The sequence below is a fragment of the Xiphophorus couchianus genome, chromosome 5 (assembly GCF_001444195.1).
Source record: "Xiphophorus couchianus chromosome 5, X_couchianus-1.0, whole genome shotgun sequence".
NCBI classification, from domain to species: domain Eukaryota; kingdom Metazoa; phylum Chordata; class Actinopteri; order Cyprinodontiformes; family Poeciliidae; genus Xiphophorus; species Xiphophorus couchianus.
This window is the reverse complement of record NC_040232.1, coordinates 23,175,206-23,191,713: the sequence shown is the minus strand read 5'-3', so window position 1 is coordinate 23,191,713 and position 16,508 is coordinate 23,175,206. Positions and strand designations below refer to the sequence as shown.

General features: G+C 38.7%; 1 protein-coding gene across 3 annotated transcripts in view; it reads left to right on the top strand.

The window, feature by feature from the left end:
* The window catches only part of vps13b (vacuolar protein sorting 13 homolog B), a 301,127-nt gene that overhangs the window by 95,867 nt on the left and 188,752 nt on the right, over positions 1–16,508 (top strand). For all 3 annotated transcript variants that reach the window (XM_028016693.1, XM_028016692.1, XM_028016690.1), the window contains 2 exons: positions 12,632–12,741; positions 14,162–14,294. In XM_028016693.1, the coding sequence (XP_027872494.1) occupies positions 12,632–12,741; positions 14,162–14,294 (243 nt within the window). The remainder of the gene's footprint in view (positions 1–12,631; positions 12,742–14,161; positions 14,295–16,508) is intronic.

Below are 16,508 nucleotides of genomic sequence, written 5' to 3'. Positions count from 1 at the left end.
TTACTTTGCAACTTTTATGGTTGTTTTGAATGAAAGTTTCTTGCAGTTAACAAGTTGGTTTGCACAAATGAGTATGCTGGCAACCAAGTAACGTTTTTTTTTTGTTTCTTTTGGAAAGCTCTTGGCTCTTTGAGCAAGTCGGTCAGATAAACATTCTATGTGACAATTCTCACCACATTTTTACTTTGAAAGTGCAAAATGCAAAATTGGAGTGCTACGTTATTATCAATAATTCTTAGGAAAACTGTACTGATATTGTAATGCTTGTAAGGAAGTAGAATTAAGTGGTAAAGACAAAAAAAAAAGAAGAGCTAAGTGTAATATTATGTTTAGCTTAGATTTTCTCTTACCTCCCCATGCCATGTGTGCAATGCCTGAGCGGAGGGAGGATTCACTGAATCAGAGCGTTAAGGTTGATAATCATGTTCTACAAGTGCATCTCCTTTGATGTAGGTTGTTGTTGCTGTTAGCCTCTCTGCCTTGGCGCAGCCCCCTCAGGCAGCTGTGCATCGGTCAGCCAGAGTGCACTGAGTAAGATGCGCTTAGTTGGATTTCAATGAAATTCATAGGTATTTATACACAAACCTGAATAGTTCAAAAATCCAAGTCTATGTTCAGAAATTTAAATATTTAAAACACTTGGTCTAAATATTTAACATTTTCTGGCATATTTTGGACAATGTGTTTATTTGGGATGCATCACCAATAACATCGTGGACTTTATCTGTGGCAAATTAAGAATATATTAACTTTATTTTCCTACATATCAATGTCATTAGATTCTATTGACATTAGAATCTATTGACATTTTATTGCACAGACAATAAAATCTTTAAGCATGTATCCATCTGTCTAGAACATTCACAATCTACATATAGTAAATATATTCAATTAAATTCAAAAATACTTTATTGATCCCAAAAGGGACATTTTTTTGTGTATTCTGTATTGAAGCAGACAATAAAACATTTTCATTTTCCAGCAGCCATTGCAGCGGTAGCTTGGAATGAAGTGGGCGGAGCTTTACTTGGGTTGCCAGGTTAGGGACTGGGGTTAAAATTTTTCATGCAACAACTTAGAGGTTTTTGGAACAGGCTTTTTTGCAGATACCAGCAGAACATTTACTGTGTCTAGAAAGAGGTTAATTCTGCTCAATAGTGGACCTTTAAAGCAGTGTGAGAAGATAATTATTATTTTTTTATTTTGTATGTAAAAACAATTATATTCTTCTCAATAATCAATGAAAAAAACCTGTATTGCATGAATTATATGAATTATATTTTTATAACTGATGAACATCTTTATAATTGCCACATATTTCTACTGGTATTTTCCGAAGTAATTTGTGGTGATGTCACCGGCTCTTTAAAGTTGGAGGAAATCGTCTTTGGCTCCCTCCACAGATTCAAGTTGAGCCACTCCAAAATGTTAATTTTACCTATAGTTGGAAGCAATGTGTTGGTAAAATTAAAGGATTACTTTAAACCTAAATCTGCCAGGGGCATGTTTCGGGCCTAACGGTACATGTATAATTTTTACTTTTTTGTTTGAAAGATTAGGGACAGCAACACTTAAAACGTGTTCAAGGGGGTATTTTTTGTCTTTCTCCTTTTCGTTTTTGCTTTCTTTCCCTCCCTCCTCCTCCTCCTCTCACTAGTGCCACAGGCAGTTGTGCTCATTAACTCTGGATGTAATTATTTTTGTTTTAGTCTCATATTGCTGACATTTCAACTCAGGGGCTCCTCAATCAGGATTAACCCAAACCGCAAGAAATCACACTTCACAGCCGTTTCTTACAGCAGCGCCTGTTGCCTCCAATTTCAGTCAAATTAAAGGTTTATTTTATTTAGCTTTTTTTCCACTCTGGCCCAGTACCCTGTAAAACAAACCAAACTGCTTGTCTTTGATTTGCTGGTTGCTAGTCACTTTCTCAGTGTTCCCTTCTTCTCTGTCTGGTGGGCACAAAGCAATCCTCTGTCCAGAGACTGGTTCTAAGGATAAGAACCACGCAGGTGCTAACAGTGTAAAGATGTCACATGTGTTGGGCTTTTCATTTGGTATAATTGGTGTTATCAGCTATAAGTATGTAGTCTCGGGTTTGTGGTGAATTCTCTTCTCTGAAATGATTTACTCAAAGTATTTTCAGTGTTTTGATGGTTCAGTGTGAGGTTTTCACCCATAATACAGTTTGGTATTAGAATAGAATAGAATTACTTTATTCATCCCAGCAGGGAAATTATTTCACAGTTACAGCAGCGTAGAGACAAGACACACAACATCCACCACTGAGCAGCAGTGTAGACAAAATAAAATAAGAATAAAATATGACATGCTGTCAATATAAAAAGCAGCTTAGAGCAGTCCTTGCAAGGATTCAAAATGCAAAATTGGTTCAAATTTAAACCTTCCCATGTAATGCAATGTGTTTAAGTCAAATTTATAGAAACAATCTAGTGGCCTAAAAGTGTTTTTCCCTCATTTTTACCTTGGGGCCCCAAGGTCTACAGGAAACCTCGTCTCATCTTTATGCCCCAAGCGCACTTAGCCCTAGCACAGTAGTAATAAACTATCATCACTCCGCGTCAAGTATGTGTGTGTGTTTGTGTCAGTCTTTTGCTGTGAAGCGGTGTGTGCGGCCTCAGTAGTCCTGGACCAAGCAGTAGTTGTAAAATCCCATCACGTTGAGTGGTCCTCCGGGGGTCCTGTACTCCTTTCGCTGTGTGTGGTTTGACCTGCTGTGGCCTTTCAGCCCCCAAATGCCCATTAGATAAACGGTCAGTAAACAGAGGAAGCCTCACCATTACTCTCTCACCCTCGCACCATATACAAGGATTGTAGATGAAAGGATTTTTAGCCGATGCCACTAGCTAGTGGACATTAACTTTCATCAGCTCCCTCTTGGTCCTTGTTTAATTTTAATCCTTGTTTAAAATTGAAGTTGAGCCACCATGTTTACATAGTTTCAAATAGTAGTTGATATACGTTTAGATTGCCTGTCCAATCCTTTCTATCCTGTTCTTGCCCATTTTTGAAAGAATTCAATTGCATATAGACCGTATATGAGCAGGATTTCCAAAGACCTGGGGCCTCATGTATAAAGCGTGCGTGCACACAAAAAATTTGTGCCACCATATTTTACGCACAAGTCAGCATATATAAAAATTTACTTTGCGTCAAAGTTTGCACAAATATACGCACACTTTTTCCCTGGCATGAAAATGTGCGGCTGCCACGCAAATTTCTTCTGTGGACAATGTCAAACTACAAAGCGTCAAAACTCACCTAATACACTGAAATATGAAATATGACATTCAGTGTTATTTAGGCCAAGAAGCATGAAACCCAATGGGTTTTTTTCATGATTATCATATTTCATTGTTTAAACATAAACGATGAAACTGAACCACAATTATTTTTATACAATAACCTAACACGCACACAAAATAAAGAAAACGAAAATAAAAGGATGCGAAAACTTCACTAAAATGTGAAAAATAAATTTTGTCATAAAGATGTAACACATCGGTCTGTAAAGCACATGAAATGCGTCTATGGGGTAATTTAATTCTCACTGAAAAAGAAAACAGGTTTGGATCAGCAGATTAACTCCAAACAGGTTTGATTATTCTTAAGGTAATTAAGGTGTGTGTACAATCACACGCATACAAGTAGCTGCGCAAAGGTGAGCCACGTAATTGTGCAACGCTTTGGCTCTGATGGAGAACATCGCCAATGGAGGCATTCCGAGGGAGCGATTGATCATATTGATCTGCTGCTGCTGGGAAATGTTGATGATGGTTTATCAGTGTTTAGATTAATCCAGACTGATCATCCTGGAGCTCTGAGCAAAACTTAAAGGAGCTGTGCGGTACCGGTACCGGTCCAGCTGCAGTCATCCTTCAGTGGAGCTGCCAGCTTTGCACCTTTATGGAAAGAAAGCACCTCTATTCTGTAAATGTACAACTTATGCACATGATTCCACTATTTAGAATAAACGTCCAATTTACCCACTCAAGGACTCTCTTACACATTGTCTCTCTTTAAATCCTGGCTGAACGCGCTACTGTTCAAACAGGCATTTAAATCAAATATATAATTATTATTATTATAAATACTTATACTGCTACAAACAAGGATGTTGCCATGGTTATTGCTTCACGTGGTGGCAGACTTCCGGGTATTTATACTAATTTACATATGCATTTATGGGTGGCGACAGGCGGACCAGCAGCTGCGCTCTATTTCTGGCAAATTGGGATGTATAAAGGAAAGGTGCGCGGCCACGTGTGTGCACATGGCTTTATACATCCGAATTTATTTTGTGTTGCACTTTTCTAAATTTTTCCATGCGCTAAGTTTTGGTGTGAAAACTGCTCACTCTTTTATGCATGAGGTTCCTGGAAATTGATTAAAATCTAGACTTCTGAAGACAGCATGTTGCACTGGTATCAGAGTATACAGGGTTGATTACCATATGTCATCTACCTAGGATCCACTGTAGGGTAAACAACATGGCAATGTCCATGTGACAATACTTTAATTACATTAATCTAATTTAATTTATAAAAGAAACAACCAATCAGAACCATGAGAAGCGTCAGTCATGTTTGTGTATGTGTTGCTTATCCCCTTGCTCTCTGCTTTGCTATATCTTCTTCTGGATGGCAGAGTCTAACAGGAATGCTAAGGCTTTAACCCATTTAGCAGTAGGTACTCATGGTTGATTGACAGCACTAAGACCCTCCTCTTGGCTCTGATCGGTTATTTTTGTTGGGGAGTGCTGCATTTCTGCAGACAGCAATGGAAGGGAGAAAATGGAAGAGGCTGATCTCTTTACAGATCAACCTGACAGTTATGTCCTAACTGTCACTGTTGGGACATAGTGACAGTTTTTAGCAAATATGCAAAAAACATATTTTAATTAAAAGTTGCACACTGCATCTTTAACAACATTTCTTTTGGCTCCTTCCCTCCTGAGAGCTCTGTATGCCTATCTTCCTTCTACTCACACTCCCATGCTCCTGTTCCTCTGGTCTGCACTAGGCTGTCCTGGAGTTATCTCCTGTTTAGAATACTGACCTGCCACTTTTTTGTGTGTTTAATGTGAGACAGCTGTCTTGTGCTACAGGTGGCCTGAGCATCCTTTAAGTGTTGTTGAAACGGTGCATGATGTGTGTGTGTGGGGGGGGGTGCGCGTGTGTGTGTGTTTGTGATGTCCAACTGTATTAAATACAGTTTTGATGTATAAACACCTCCCAATTATCCTCAGTGTTTGTGCAGACAGGACTGACCCCTTCCAACATCAAAACACATACTTGGCCTTTACTTTGAACTGTCAGTGATGAGTGTGTAAACCAAGACTTCATTCAACGGTAGCTAATAACAGGCCTAAGACTCAAGAAGAAATGCTTCTCTGAAGGTTGAGGACAATGCAGACACACACACACAACATATCATTGCTCATTTCCTCTTATAGTGTATATCTTCTGTGCAAAGAATAGATATATGCCATAAAAGAATGTTATTCGTGCTTTGAGCTGCTTCATGAATAAAAGAAAAGTCCGATCATAAGTGGTGTTTTATTACACTGTGTGTCGCCTTATCCTCTTTGTTCCCACATAGCAGCTAAAACGCCTCATCCTGAAACCATTAGACCAAATTGCTAAATGGTTCAAATGTGCTTCCACTTAAAAACTATGTCTCTTAGAGGAGTAATCTTCAATCTACTGTGGCAAGCAAAAAGAGGATGAGTTGGATAGCAGGAATGGAAACTGAGAGAAAGACCCTCAGAGACAAAACCTGAAGAAAGAGGGTGGAGAGATTGGTTTGAGATTTGAGCTATGTCATAAAATTCTCCCCCCTCACTAGATTCTTCTTTAGTTGTGTCCATGTAATACAGAGCTTTTTAACAGGGTTTCAGTCTGTGTGTAGTGCAAAATGGTATTTATTGGGTTTTGAGTAGCAATGTTAAATTTTGAATGAGCAAGAAACTGCAAATATCAAGCCCTAATTTGTTTCTGAATAGTTTGTTTTTAAACTTCCACATGGCAAATGTGGCAAATAATTCTTTTGAAAGAAGCTGAAAGTATGTGAAACATTAAATTGATGATTACGTATTAGGCATTTTTTGTGGGGTAATTATTACTTTATAGGGCTAGGGTTATAGGGTTATTTATACTTATAAATTTAACCTAAAAGTAATTTTTTTGTTGCTTTGTTGTAACAGTGCTTATTGGAAATGACTCTGATACTTTTGGAAAGTTTGATATTTTTTTCCTTAAATTATCCAACATTAAGAAAAATATATTTGTGGGTTGAGTAGCAGAGTTTATGGGTTGTGCCCATGAAAAACTTGGCAGATTCTTTCAGCCAGTGCCAAACAGCTCATTCTTCTAGTAACTCTTGTTTGGTGTCATTTATGGATTGGATAATTGCATTTTGGAGAAACAAGACATGTTGGCAATTTAACAATGTATTGATTTCTAAAAATGAGGGCCTTTGTAGTGTGTATGAGAGCTGGCGTGGGTCGCAAAACTCTGACATTTCTTCACAGTGGTGACCAGCATGAAGACTAGCTCGGTCCCTCTGCTGTGGAATGGCATCACATTCTCCAACCAGCATTTGTCACAAGTCATTAAATGAAGGATGCATTAGTCACTCAGTCACGAACATCACGCCCAATCTGATCCCACAATCTGATCCCACAATCTGATCCCTGTTGCAACAATACACAAATCCAGTTTGGTCATTTTGTGAATATCTTTCACAGCATGTTTATGTTTTACTGGCAACGCTGGCACCAACATTTTCTTTGATTGTGCTACATAATACAATAATTTTGGTACCAATTAAATCAAATGAACTAATGATCTAAGGTGATATTGATATACTCTGGTTGTTTCTTTTTGTTAATCATAAATGCTTATTTTTCTGAACACTGGCGAGACTTGGAGCATATTTAAATTTGGACTGTGTAATTGAATGTATAAATTGTATAGCTGTATAACTAACTGTATAAATGTTCAAATAATGGGCTGATAGAACTATGCAACTGTTAAAAATATTATTTAATTTGTATCTGAAACACAACAAAATGTGTCTATTTCAGACTGGTGATGTGTGAAAGAAAATCAAGAGTTTAATATTATTGAACATTTTCATCCTTTTCAATGGCAATATGTTTATTCTTGGTAATGTTCAATTTCAACTGGAGTCAGAGGAAAGCTAAAAAATTGCCCTCCTTCCTCACCCTTTATAACAAATTGAGAGAACTTGGTTTGAACTGAAGAGAAAGCCTTCAGAGACAACTGAATGATAGTAGTGATAAGGTTTTTACAAGATGACTACGCACAACTATAGCTTTCTATGGGAAAGCAGAAGCACAAGACTATTTATTTTAATGAGCTCAGAAGTGTCTCTCTTGTTGCCCTAAGATTACACTGGGGCTCATTGGAGTTCACCCAGTGCAGTGAATGCTGGTGATGGATATGGTAATGATACATTAATGCAATCAGGACCTAGACTGTTTTCCCTCTCATTAAGAAGGCAAGCTATCTTGCTGACAAATGACTGGGTCACACTCGGCTGCGAGTTATTTTCTATTGATGCGGTTTTGAGTGAGCAAGACATTGTGTTTTGTGAAGGATTAGGAAAGGAACGACATACTGAAGGCTCCACAATGAGAACTGGTTTAGTTCAGTTGGGGCACAAGCAGCCATGTTTTCTTGGGTTGGGTTTTCAACACCAAAAGAGATGATGTAGGTGTATGAAACTGTGCAGTCAGCCAGATGCTGTCTGTCTATGGCTGTGAGGCTTCTTATGCGAACACAACTGTTCATTTAATTATATTTGATACAATTGTTCAAAAATAGAAAAAAGCCTAATTTATGTGTTTGGATTAAATATTAAAGGATCATCTATAATGTAAAACATGAAATAAATCAGATTTACAAATCAACACTATCTGCACAATAAAATGGAAATAAAACAAGATGAAGCCAAATTTAATTGCTCAATTATGTAAAGGCAGCATCATGCAAACACGGGATTAGTTGGACAGACATGCAAAAGTTAATGATTTACTCAGGGAAAAACAAATGAAATAAATATTTTAAGATTTTAAGTATTATGCAAATTTTTTTTACAATAGACTAGTGTTTTTTCTGGCTCATCAGTAGCTCCAGATTGTTGTTTCTTTAGCTGCTCATGCATCTGTTTATGCTGTGGTGATGCAATAGGACTGTCCAAACTAACTTTACTAATCCTCGCCAACTCTTCCACTTCAGACTGACTCAGCTTTTGAGAACTTTGAATAACTTTTATAACCTTGCTCGTTACACCCTAACGGGGACAGTTAACCAGCCATGTATGTTTTAAAGCCTGGCCAGATGAAGCAATCCAATGAGTGAAATAGAATATCACCGATGTACACATCACACACAACAAATTGAGGTAGAACAGTTGCAACTTTTGTTGACTTACTGTTATACTGTTAGAACATAGAATTATTTAAATTTGACTTTGAACAACTGAAGGATAGAAATTTGTTGTCAGCGTGGGTCATTGCTGGTGAGTGAATTTTTTCACATAGTCTAAATATATGCGTTAACATTGTCCCTATTTTATATTTACTAAAGCTGAAATATTAACATTAATATAATACTAGCAGTTTTTAGTGTGCACATTAGATGGTCTGTATGTAAAGTACATGGTTGGACGGATGGATGGATGTGCAGTGACTCTTAAAACTTGCACAACATAATTTTGTGATTTATAGTTTTGTTATCCCAATAACTCAGGCCATGACCATAAAAACGTTTTTTTCTTCTAGTTTTACTGCTTATGTTCTTTAACTGTGTCTCATCTCTTTGTTTTTTCTCAAGATTTCTTTGCTGCTGTTGTTCTAACCTTCAGTGTGTAGCTCCAGTTTTATCATTTTCAAACATGTAAAAGTGCATGTAAGCCAATTAACTCTAACCTTCCCACCGATCTACATACACGCATACTTACATACCCACGTACACGCCTGCATGCCGTATGTAGTGGCATGTTGTCTAGTGTATTAAATAAATCCAGAATGAGAGCTGGCTTTCCGTAGACCTGGATCTGTTTCCAGTCAGACTTGCCTGTGTCCTTCCTGAGCCCTTGGGCTCCTGTGGCGGCGTAGCCCCGAGCCTCTTGGTCGTCTCTCACTGAGGGGAAGAGAAGTGCCTGTTTGTGTGTGTTGTGCGTGTGTGTGTGTTTGGCTGCAAGTTGTGTGACATCAGTGCCTGTGCAGTAATGTAGACACTGTCTTCTTAAAGATACATTTACACAACCAAAATATATATTACTCCACACAGTGTTGCATGCCAACCACCCACACACAGCTGAGTCCCTTTTTAATGGTGTCAGCAGTTCCATTTTTTTACTTCTTTTCTCTCTCTCTTTCTTTCTCTCTCTCACACACACAGACAATTACACTTATAGCTACACCTACACACTCATAAGTAGAACACCTGTCGAGTAGCATAGCTTGCTCCAGGACACCTTCAAGTCATGAGCTCATCGGAAAAGCAATTAAAGGCGGTGTAGGCTGTGCACGCTGGCGTAATGTTTTGTTTTGCTACTTGGCTTAGAAATTAACCAAACCTGTCAGAAGTCATCTGGCTGACACGGGCTGGGCTATATTTATTTATTTTCTGTTGGAGAAGCTGGACGCACAGTCCCTGCGTTGCCTCACATCCAACAATGAAGCGATTCTGAGGGGGTGATTAGCTGGCCGGGACATAAATCCCTCCCCTCCCACCCTGCCTGGGGGGTGGTTCGAGAGCACCCCCTTTGGTTCCTTGCCCATCTCTTACTGCGGAGGTCACGGCCTTCTAATTGAGAGGTCACAGCCTTTGTAACCCCAATCAGAACTTTGGTGCCAAATGAGGGACTTGGTGTTGACCTTGTTCTGACCCAAGCACTCCTCGTTTCTTGAATTTCAGTGTTGCAACACAGTAAAGCAAAATTTTCATGTGGAAAGTTCACAATGTTAGCTTGTGATACTTGTACAAGTATATGAATTCAGAATGAAGGCAGAAATCTTTATTGCTGCTAGATTTCTGAGGCTGGACATGAACAGAGATAAGACTACTGGTGTGACCTATCTGTGTCGCCCAAGGCTATAAGCAGCCTGATGTCACTGAGCCGTAAAACAACACCAGCAGCCCCATGCTTTCTTTTACCTCTATTGGTATTTCACCACTGAAGGAAAAAAAAACCAGCTTTGACATTAATAGGTCCACCATGGATAAGTCAATGCAAGCCTTTTCATACAGCAGTCAGTGGTTTGGTTCATATTTTCAAAGTGTAGGCCACTGTGCATTTTTTTTCAGGAATATTGAAGAAGTAAGAAAAACACCTTTGTTATTATTGTCATCACTTGTGTGTAATTACCCACATGCCACCCGGTGAGCTTGGAGGAAAAAACAACAGTTAGCCTGCTGTCGAGGTCACCCTTTAAGCATGCTAGGCCCTTTGATGATGTTTCATGCTTCAAAGGATTTGTCACTTATGTCAACACAATGATAAAGCCAGAAGAGAGTGTATTCAGTAGAGCCGTGGCCTTCAAAGCTCTAGAAGACAGGCGCTTTACACAGTGAGGAAGGAAGGATGATCCTAGAAAGACAGCATTTTTGGGATGTGCTATAATCTGTCAACATGGGGAATTTATCAGCATGATGTTCAGTATGGAAAGATAAGCAGTCCGACTGCCACTGTGTATCACAGAGATGCTATATATAAATTGGGATGTACTTGGAAGACCAGTGTCCTGGACCGACATACGCGATGAGATTGGTAGACAGCCATCTGCTATAACCGAGTTTGAAAATTTATTGTCCTATGTGTCATTTATGCTGATTGCGCTAAATGTGCTAAATTGGGCTTACTGCATCCCAAGGACCACAAGTTAGGATCATTCCATTAAACACATCTTCACTACTCAGGCTGTTCCCAGTCTCTTTGGGTTCCATGCTGCCCTGAAGTGATGATGAAACAGCTTGAAGTCAAACCCCAGCTCTGTAGCCGCAGCCAGAGCCTATTAAGCAGCCACATTGTGGTGGAAAAGTTCAAGCCACAGTTCTAAGCTTATAATTCCATGTCAGGAAGAGAAAGTGAGTGATGGTTGTAGGATGATAAGTACTGGTGGAAGAATTAAGGATTTTTGAGAAAACTGATAAAAGGTATCTGATGTTGGATGCAAGAACAGTTGATGTAAAAGAGAGAGCGAGATAGCGTACTTGGATACATGTCTAGAAACAAAGATGTTTATTGATTCTCTTTGAATGCACCAATAAAGATATACATCTTTACCATAGTGTAAATGGTAAACTACCTCTCAGTTTAATTTGTTTTCAGTAAGAATAGTAAGTCTCTTTGTCCCAAAACAATTCTATGCCAATAATATATCATCACTAAAGGGGTTGGGTGCAATATTACAGCACATTCTGAATCCTCAAGCTGTATTAAAAATGTAAATTAGATTTACACGCAAACATTGGCAGTGACAATTTTATAGGCTGTCATCATGCGCATGAATCATTTTAAATGCACAGAAACCACACAGCTGCACACCTTCTACTTTTCTGATACAGACGATTGCCTTGGTGTGCGCATAAATACACACACGGACAAGTTCATAGGCCACTAATAACATGCTGTAAAAGCAGAGTAAATTAAAGAATTTTTATTTGCAATGTTCACAAAGAGTAATGGAGAGGAGAGCAAGCCAAGCTGGAGAGCTGGTGTAACAAAAACATGTGTATTTGGAAGTGTATGTGTGCTCTTAAGGAGGGTTTATTATTATGCTCTGACCAAGCATTACAGACGCTACAATATTCGACTATGCAAGAGGCAGCCGGGCGTTATTGGAGATAAAAACGCATACTTGTTCATTCTGACCCCATTCCAGACCCTGAGGCCTAAACAGAAGACTGGAGTTTAGTCCAAAGCTCTATTAAACTGCTGAAAGTCTTTTCTAGAGCAGAAACATCCTCCTATCGTCATGCCGGGACATTCCACTGCAAGCCAAAGAGCCTACACTAATCCTGGCAGCATGGGAATCATTATTGATATGATCCTAATCCATTACATCAGGGCCTGCTTATTGTTGGTCAAGAGTATTTTTTAAAAGTCAACCAAAACCCAGTGAAAGTCTTGAGTTTCATTGAAATTTATCAAAAGAAAATGTTATTCTTGGCTTAGCGGAGTTACGGCTTTGAACAGTACAATTGAAACAAACTGTGCTCCTTGCTGCAGCACTCTGACAAACCTGCTTGATACCCAGCAGCAGGTCTGTGAAACACAGTATGGACTGCTCTGAAAAAGAAGTGCACTGACAATCTATGCCACTTTCACTTTATTATCTTACATTGATTTCAGAGATCTCGTCTGTCTTATCTCCCTCCTCATAATAATAGTTTGGTTTGGTCTGAATTGCCTTTCAATATGGGTACTTTATCATGGATTTTGATTAATCCCAAATGCTTAGGCGTTGCTAGTGTAGCATTATCAAACCTGAACTTTTTGATTTTTAACTATGCTTACAATTATCATTTTGATTTTTGCACCCATTTATGTTTCACTAACATTTTTTGTTTTGCAGGTGCAGTCCTACTGGTCAGTGTCCAGGGCATAGCTGTAAATGTGGACCCAATCATCTGCACATGGTTACTGTATCAGCCTCACAGAGGGAGCAGCAGGAAACAGCAACAGGTACTGGATCTCATATCGTGTTCTTGGACAATATCTGTCAATTTATCTTTCTGGCCAGGTGTTCACTTACACAGTCATTTTCTGGTGCTTATCAGGATTTTGATCACAGTCATAGCAGACTAAAAATGGCTCTGAGCTCCGTTTTTTTTGCCGTCTGAACTTTTACCCCTGTGTCTTAGGATGAACACAGCCATCAAATAAAGGAGATTATTTGCCTTAAAGTATTACATTATTTTACTTTTGTGCTGCTACTTGTCAATTGCACAGTAAAATATGTATTCATGTGATTGTGTGAGTTGAACTAGAGCCAACTTGTAGGATAGACATGCCGGTTGTGTGTTTCTAAGCAAAAGTGTGTGTTTGTTTAAAGCTGTGAACATCTGCCTGTCAGGGCCACTTTTCAAGGCCTGGCTAGTTACACAAAGCCTTCAGTTGAAGGACAGTGAAATGCATATGAAGGACAAAAACTGACATTTTTGGTACAAGATTCTAGGAAATCCTGAAAAAAAAACATATCTGCTTGGGAGGAGGGGCATTTTTAGTGCACAGTGAAGTACATAAACAAAAGCTTTGGGTATGGAAATGACTTTTGTTGTGCAAGAAAAAGCCACAAATTTAAGTGAAAGTGAGAGATGATCACCAAAGAGTGGGATGTGATGAAAATGGAAGTGTTGGAAGCGAATTTAAAACACTGCGTATGTGAATGAGGAAAGGGGAAATGTAAGAAGTAGTTTGGGACAGGGAGGATAGAACATTATTTAGCAGGTGGGGTTGAATTAAATGTAAGCTTAAACCAGCATGAGCAGGAAACTAAAGAAATCAGATAAGGATAAGGATGGCTAGGGAAATGAACAATGAAGAGAAAAGAGAACTGGAATCTGAATCGGCATTTGCCTTGACTGTTTTTAATGCTCCCAATCCCCCATGTGTTCAATTGAAGGAGTTAGCTTATATTATGTCATTCAGGAGGAATGAACAATGATTATCAGCCTGAAAGACAAAGAAACTGAAGATGTTTATATTTTTAATGCATATATATGCTGTAATGATACTAATTATTTAATTAACTATGTAATATTGATGTGATCACCATTTAAATATTGACTTCTTAAATCCTTTTTCTTTTTCTTTTTTTTTGAAGTTTGAGGATTGTTGTAACAAAGAGGTTACGCTGAATAAACTGTAGAAACAGTGTAGAAGTTTTAATGAACATATATATATATATATATATATATATATATATATATACAGTATATGACACCCTTAAATACAATAAATAAAAAAAGGAGGGGAAAAAAACAATCCTAGTGCTAAACCTAGCATCCCCAGAAATGCAGCAAAGCAAGAATATAGATCTTGAAAATGTGTTCATAGTTTTATGACCCTATGGGTGCTCAGTCATGCTGGGATGTCTTTACAGAATCCAGGTCCAGTTCCTCTCGTCAAGAGGAGAGAAGACGAAGTGTCGGTGGGGAGTGCACCACTGGCCAAGCAGCCCTCCAATCCGGCCTCAGACTATGCTAGCAGCCCCATGAAGACCAAAACAGTGACAGGTAGGTCTACCAAAGCCTATCCACTGTGAAATATTAAAGATGTCACCTTGGTATTCATCATAGAACGTATCTGGGCAATTCTTTTATGAAATATGAAGTGCTTTTTATATAGTGTCTCCTCTGAAAGTGCTAAATAGTGCATATCATAAAGGGGCTTTGAGATGCCTTACATATCCAAATCAGCTCCTTCTTGGCTACAAACGAGTTCAACCCTTTTTCCTATCTTTTTTTTTAAAAATTGGGTAGTTACAGATTGTAAAAAAAAAAAAAACATTTAAAGTTTTGGACCCTAACCATTACCATTTTAGGTAATTGACTGGCCCTGTTCTTTGGGCACAGTATTTTGGAAGTGAGAAAGGCCCTCAGTTATTTTCTTTGCCATTTTCTTGTATGACACAAGACATTTGCATCCATTCGTACATGTTTAGCATCCTCTCTTTCTCATGCTTCCTGTCACTTCCCCTTGAACCTCAGAGCGTGGGATTTTGTCTTTAGTCCTAAATAAAAAAAAAACTTGTTTCACATTAATCACAGGTTCGTTAGAAGGTTGCTTAGTAACATAATCACTGACGTGTTAACACTTTTTGCTGTTGTTTTTTACAAGATAGGCTGTGAGAAATGACTTTAAAAACAAGCAATTTTTTCCTCAGTTTGAGGTTGATTTCTGTCTGCCCGCACAATTAGACCACAAATTGATTCACATAAAACTGGCCTCTAAGTATTTTTCTTTATTTGTCCCTAATGAATGTTCTTATTGGCAGCAGCACAGTGTCTATGATCAAGATCTGAGCTTCTCATTGTTCTTTAACATCTACCAGAGTAATGAGCTAACTGGCTTTTCTTTTCAATCCTAAAATTAGCTGCTGGCTCTCTGCGAGCATACTTCCATAGCTGTGAAATCTAGCTCCATACCTGGCTCTGTTCCTCAAAGTTTGGAAGGAGAATTGTTGTCTTTGTTGCCGCCTGCTTCTGGTCTGAATGATGAGATAAAATATAGCTTTCCTGGTAACCAAGAAAACTAAAAAGAAAGGGGGAATAAATAAACAGTTACGTTGTTAACATGTTCAGCTTTCACTTCAAGACTTAAACTCTGGTGTTTGTCGAGGCACTGCTTGTCTCGTACCGTCTGCTTTTGTAAGATGAATTACCATCAAAACAGGGAACAATGTAAAGGCTGGAATGGATGGATATTACAGAAAGACAAACGAATGCGTTTTGAAGGAATAAACAGCAGAGAGAAACAGAGAAATAGAACTGATGAGAGGACGTCTGGCAGAGCTGTAAAGTCGTACATTACCATTACCCGAGCCCAAGTAGCTTGATGGAAGTCAGGCAGGTTTTTATTGGCTGCTGTGGGATTTTCAGAGGGGGATAATATTTTCATTCTGGAGTTATTTATGTAGTTTAATTTTTCTAGTAAAGTCAATAATTTATCAAGGTAATGATGGTTGGAGTTGGGAAAAGAAAACACAAAAACGAGGAATAATTGGATGGGAACCCCAAGCTGCCCCCGCAGAGTACTCCCCTCGTCACTTCAGGATGTATCATCTACTCACAGATGGACCCTTCCAGTACTCTCGCTCACTTCCAGGACAGACTGAAGGGTCTTTGGTGAAAAATGCATCCCTGTGAATCCCAGGTCGCCTTTCAAGAATGATAACAGTGTTAGGCTTTGTGGATGTTGCTTTGGTTTCCGTGGTTTAAGTAAGAGGAGCAGAGAGGGAAATTGGGATTGAATTGGGGTTCATCCAATGGATGCCACGGATTACTATAAAGGCTTGGTGGTGTTAGTGAGAGATAATGACAGAGTGGAGGAGGAAAGTGGAAACTGGGTTTAGATGATTGCTCTTAGGGTCTTTCAAAACCTCTTAAAGTCGCAGACAGTGTGTGTCATTATGTTGAAATTCTTTGCATGTCATAAAACAGTTGGCAGATCTCTCCTCATCTCTCAGTGGCTTTTCTTTATAGAATACTTAGTACTTTGGCAGGGGACTATTTTTTTCTATTTTGCAGGAACAATCACTTTCTGCATATCATTGCTTAAAAATCCTTCCTCTGGAGCTACGTTGGCTGGATGGGAAATGAGTGGGGAAGGAACTCTGAAACTCCTCCTGGACAACTTTATTTTTCTTCATTTCAGTTTACCTTTGCACAACATTGATTTTTCTTAGTATCTTCAAAAATGTGGAAACAAATTGAGTCATGTGAATGTAA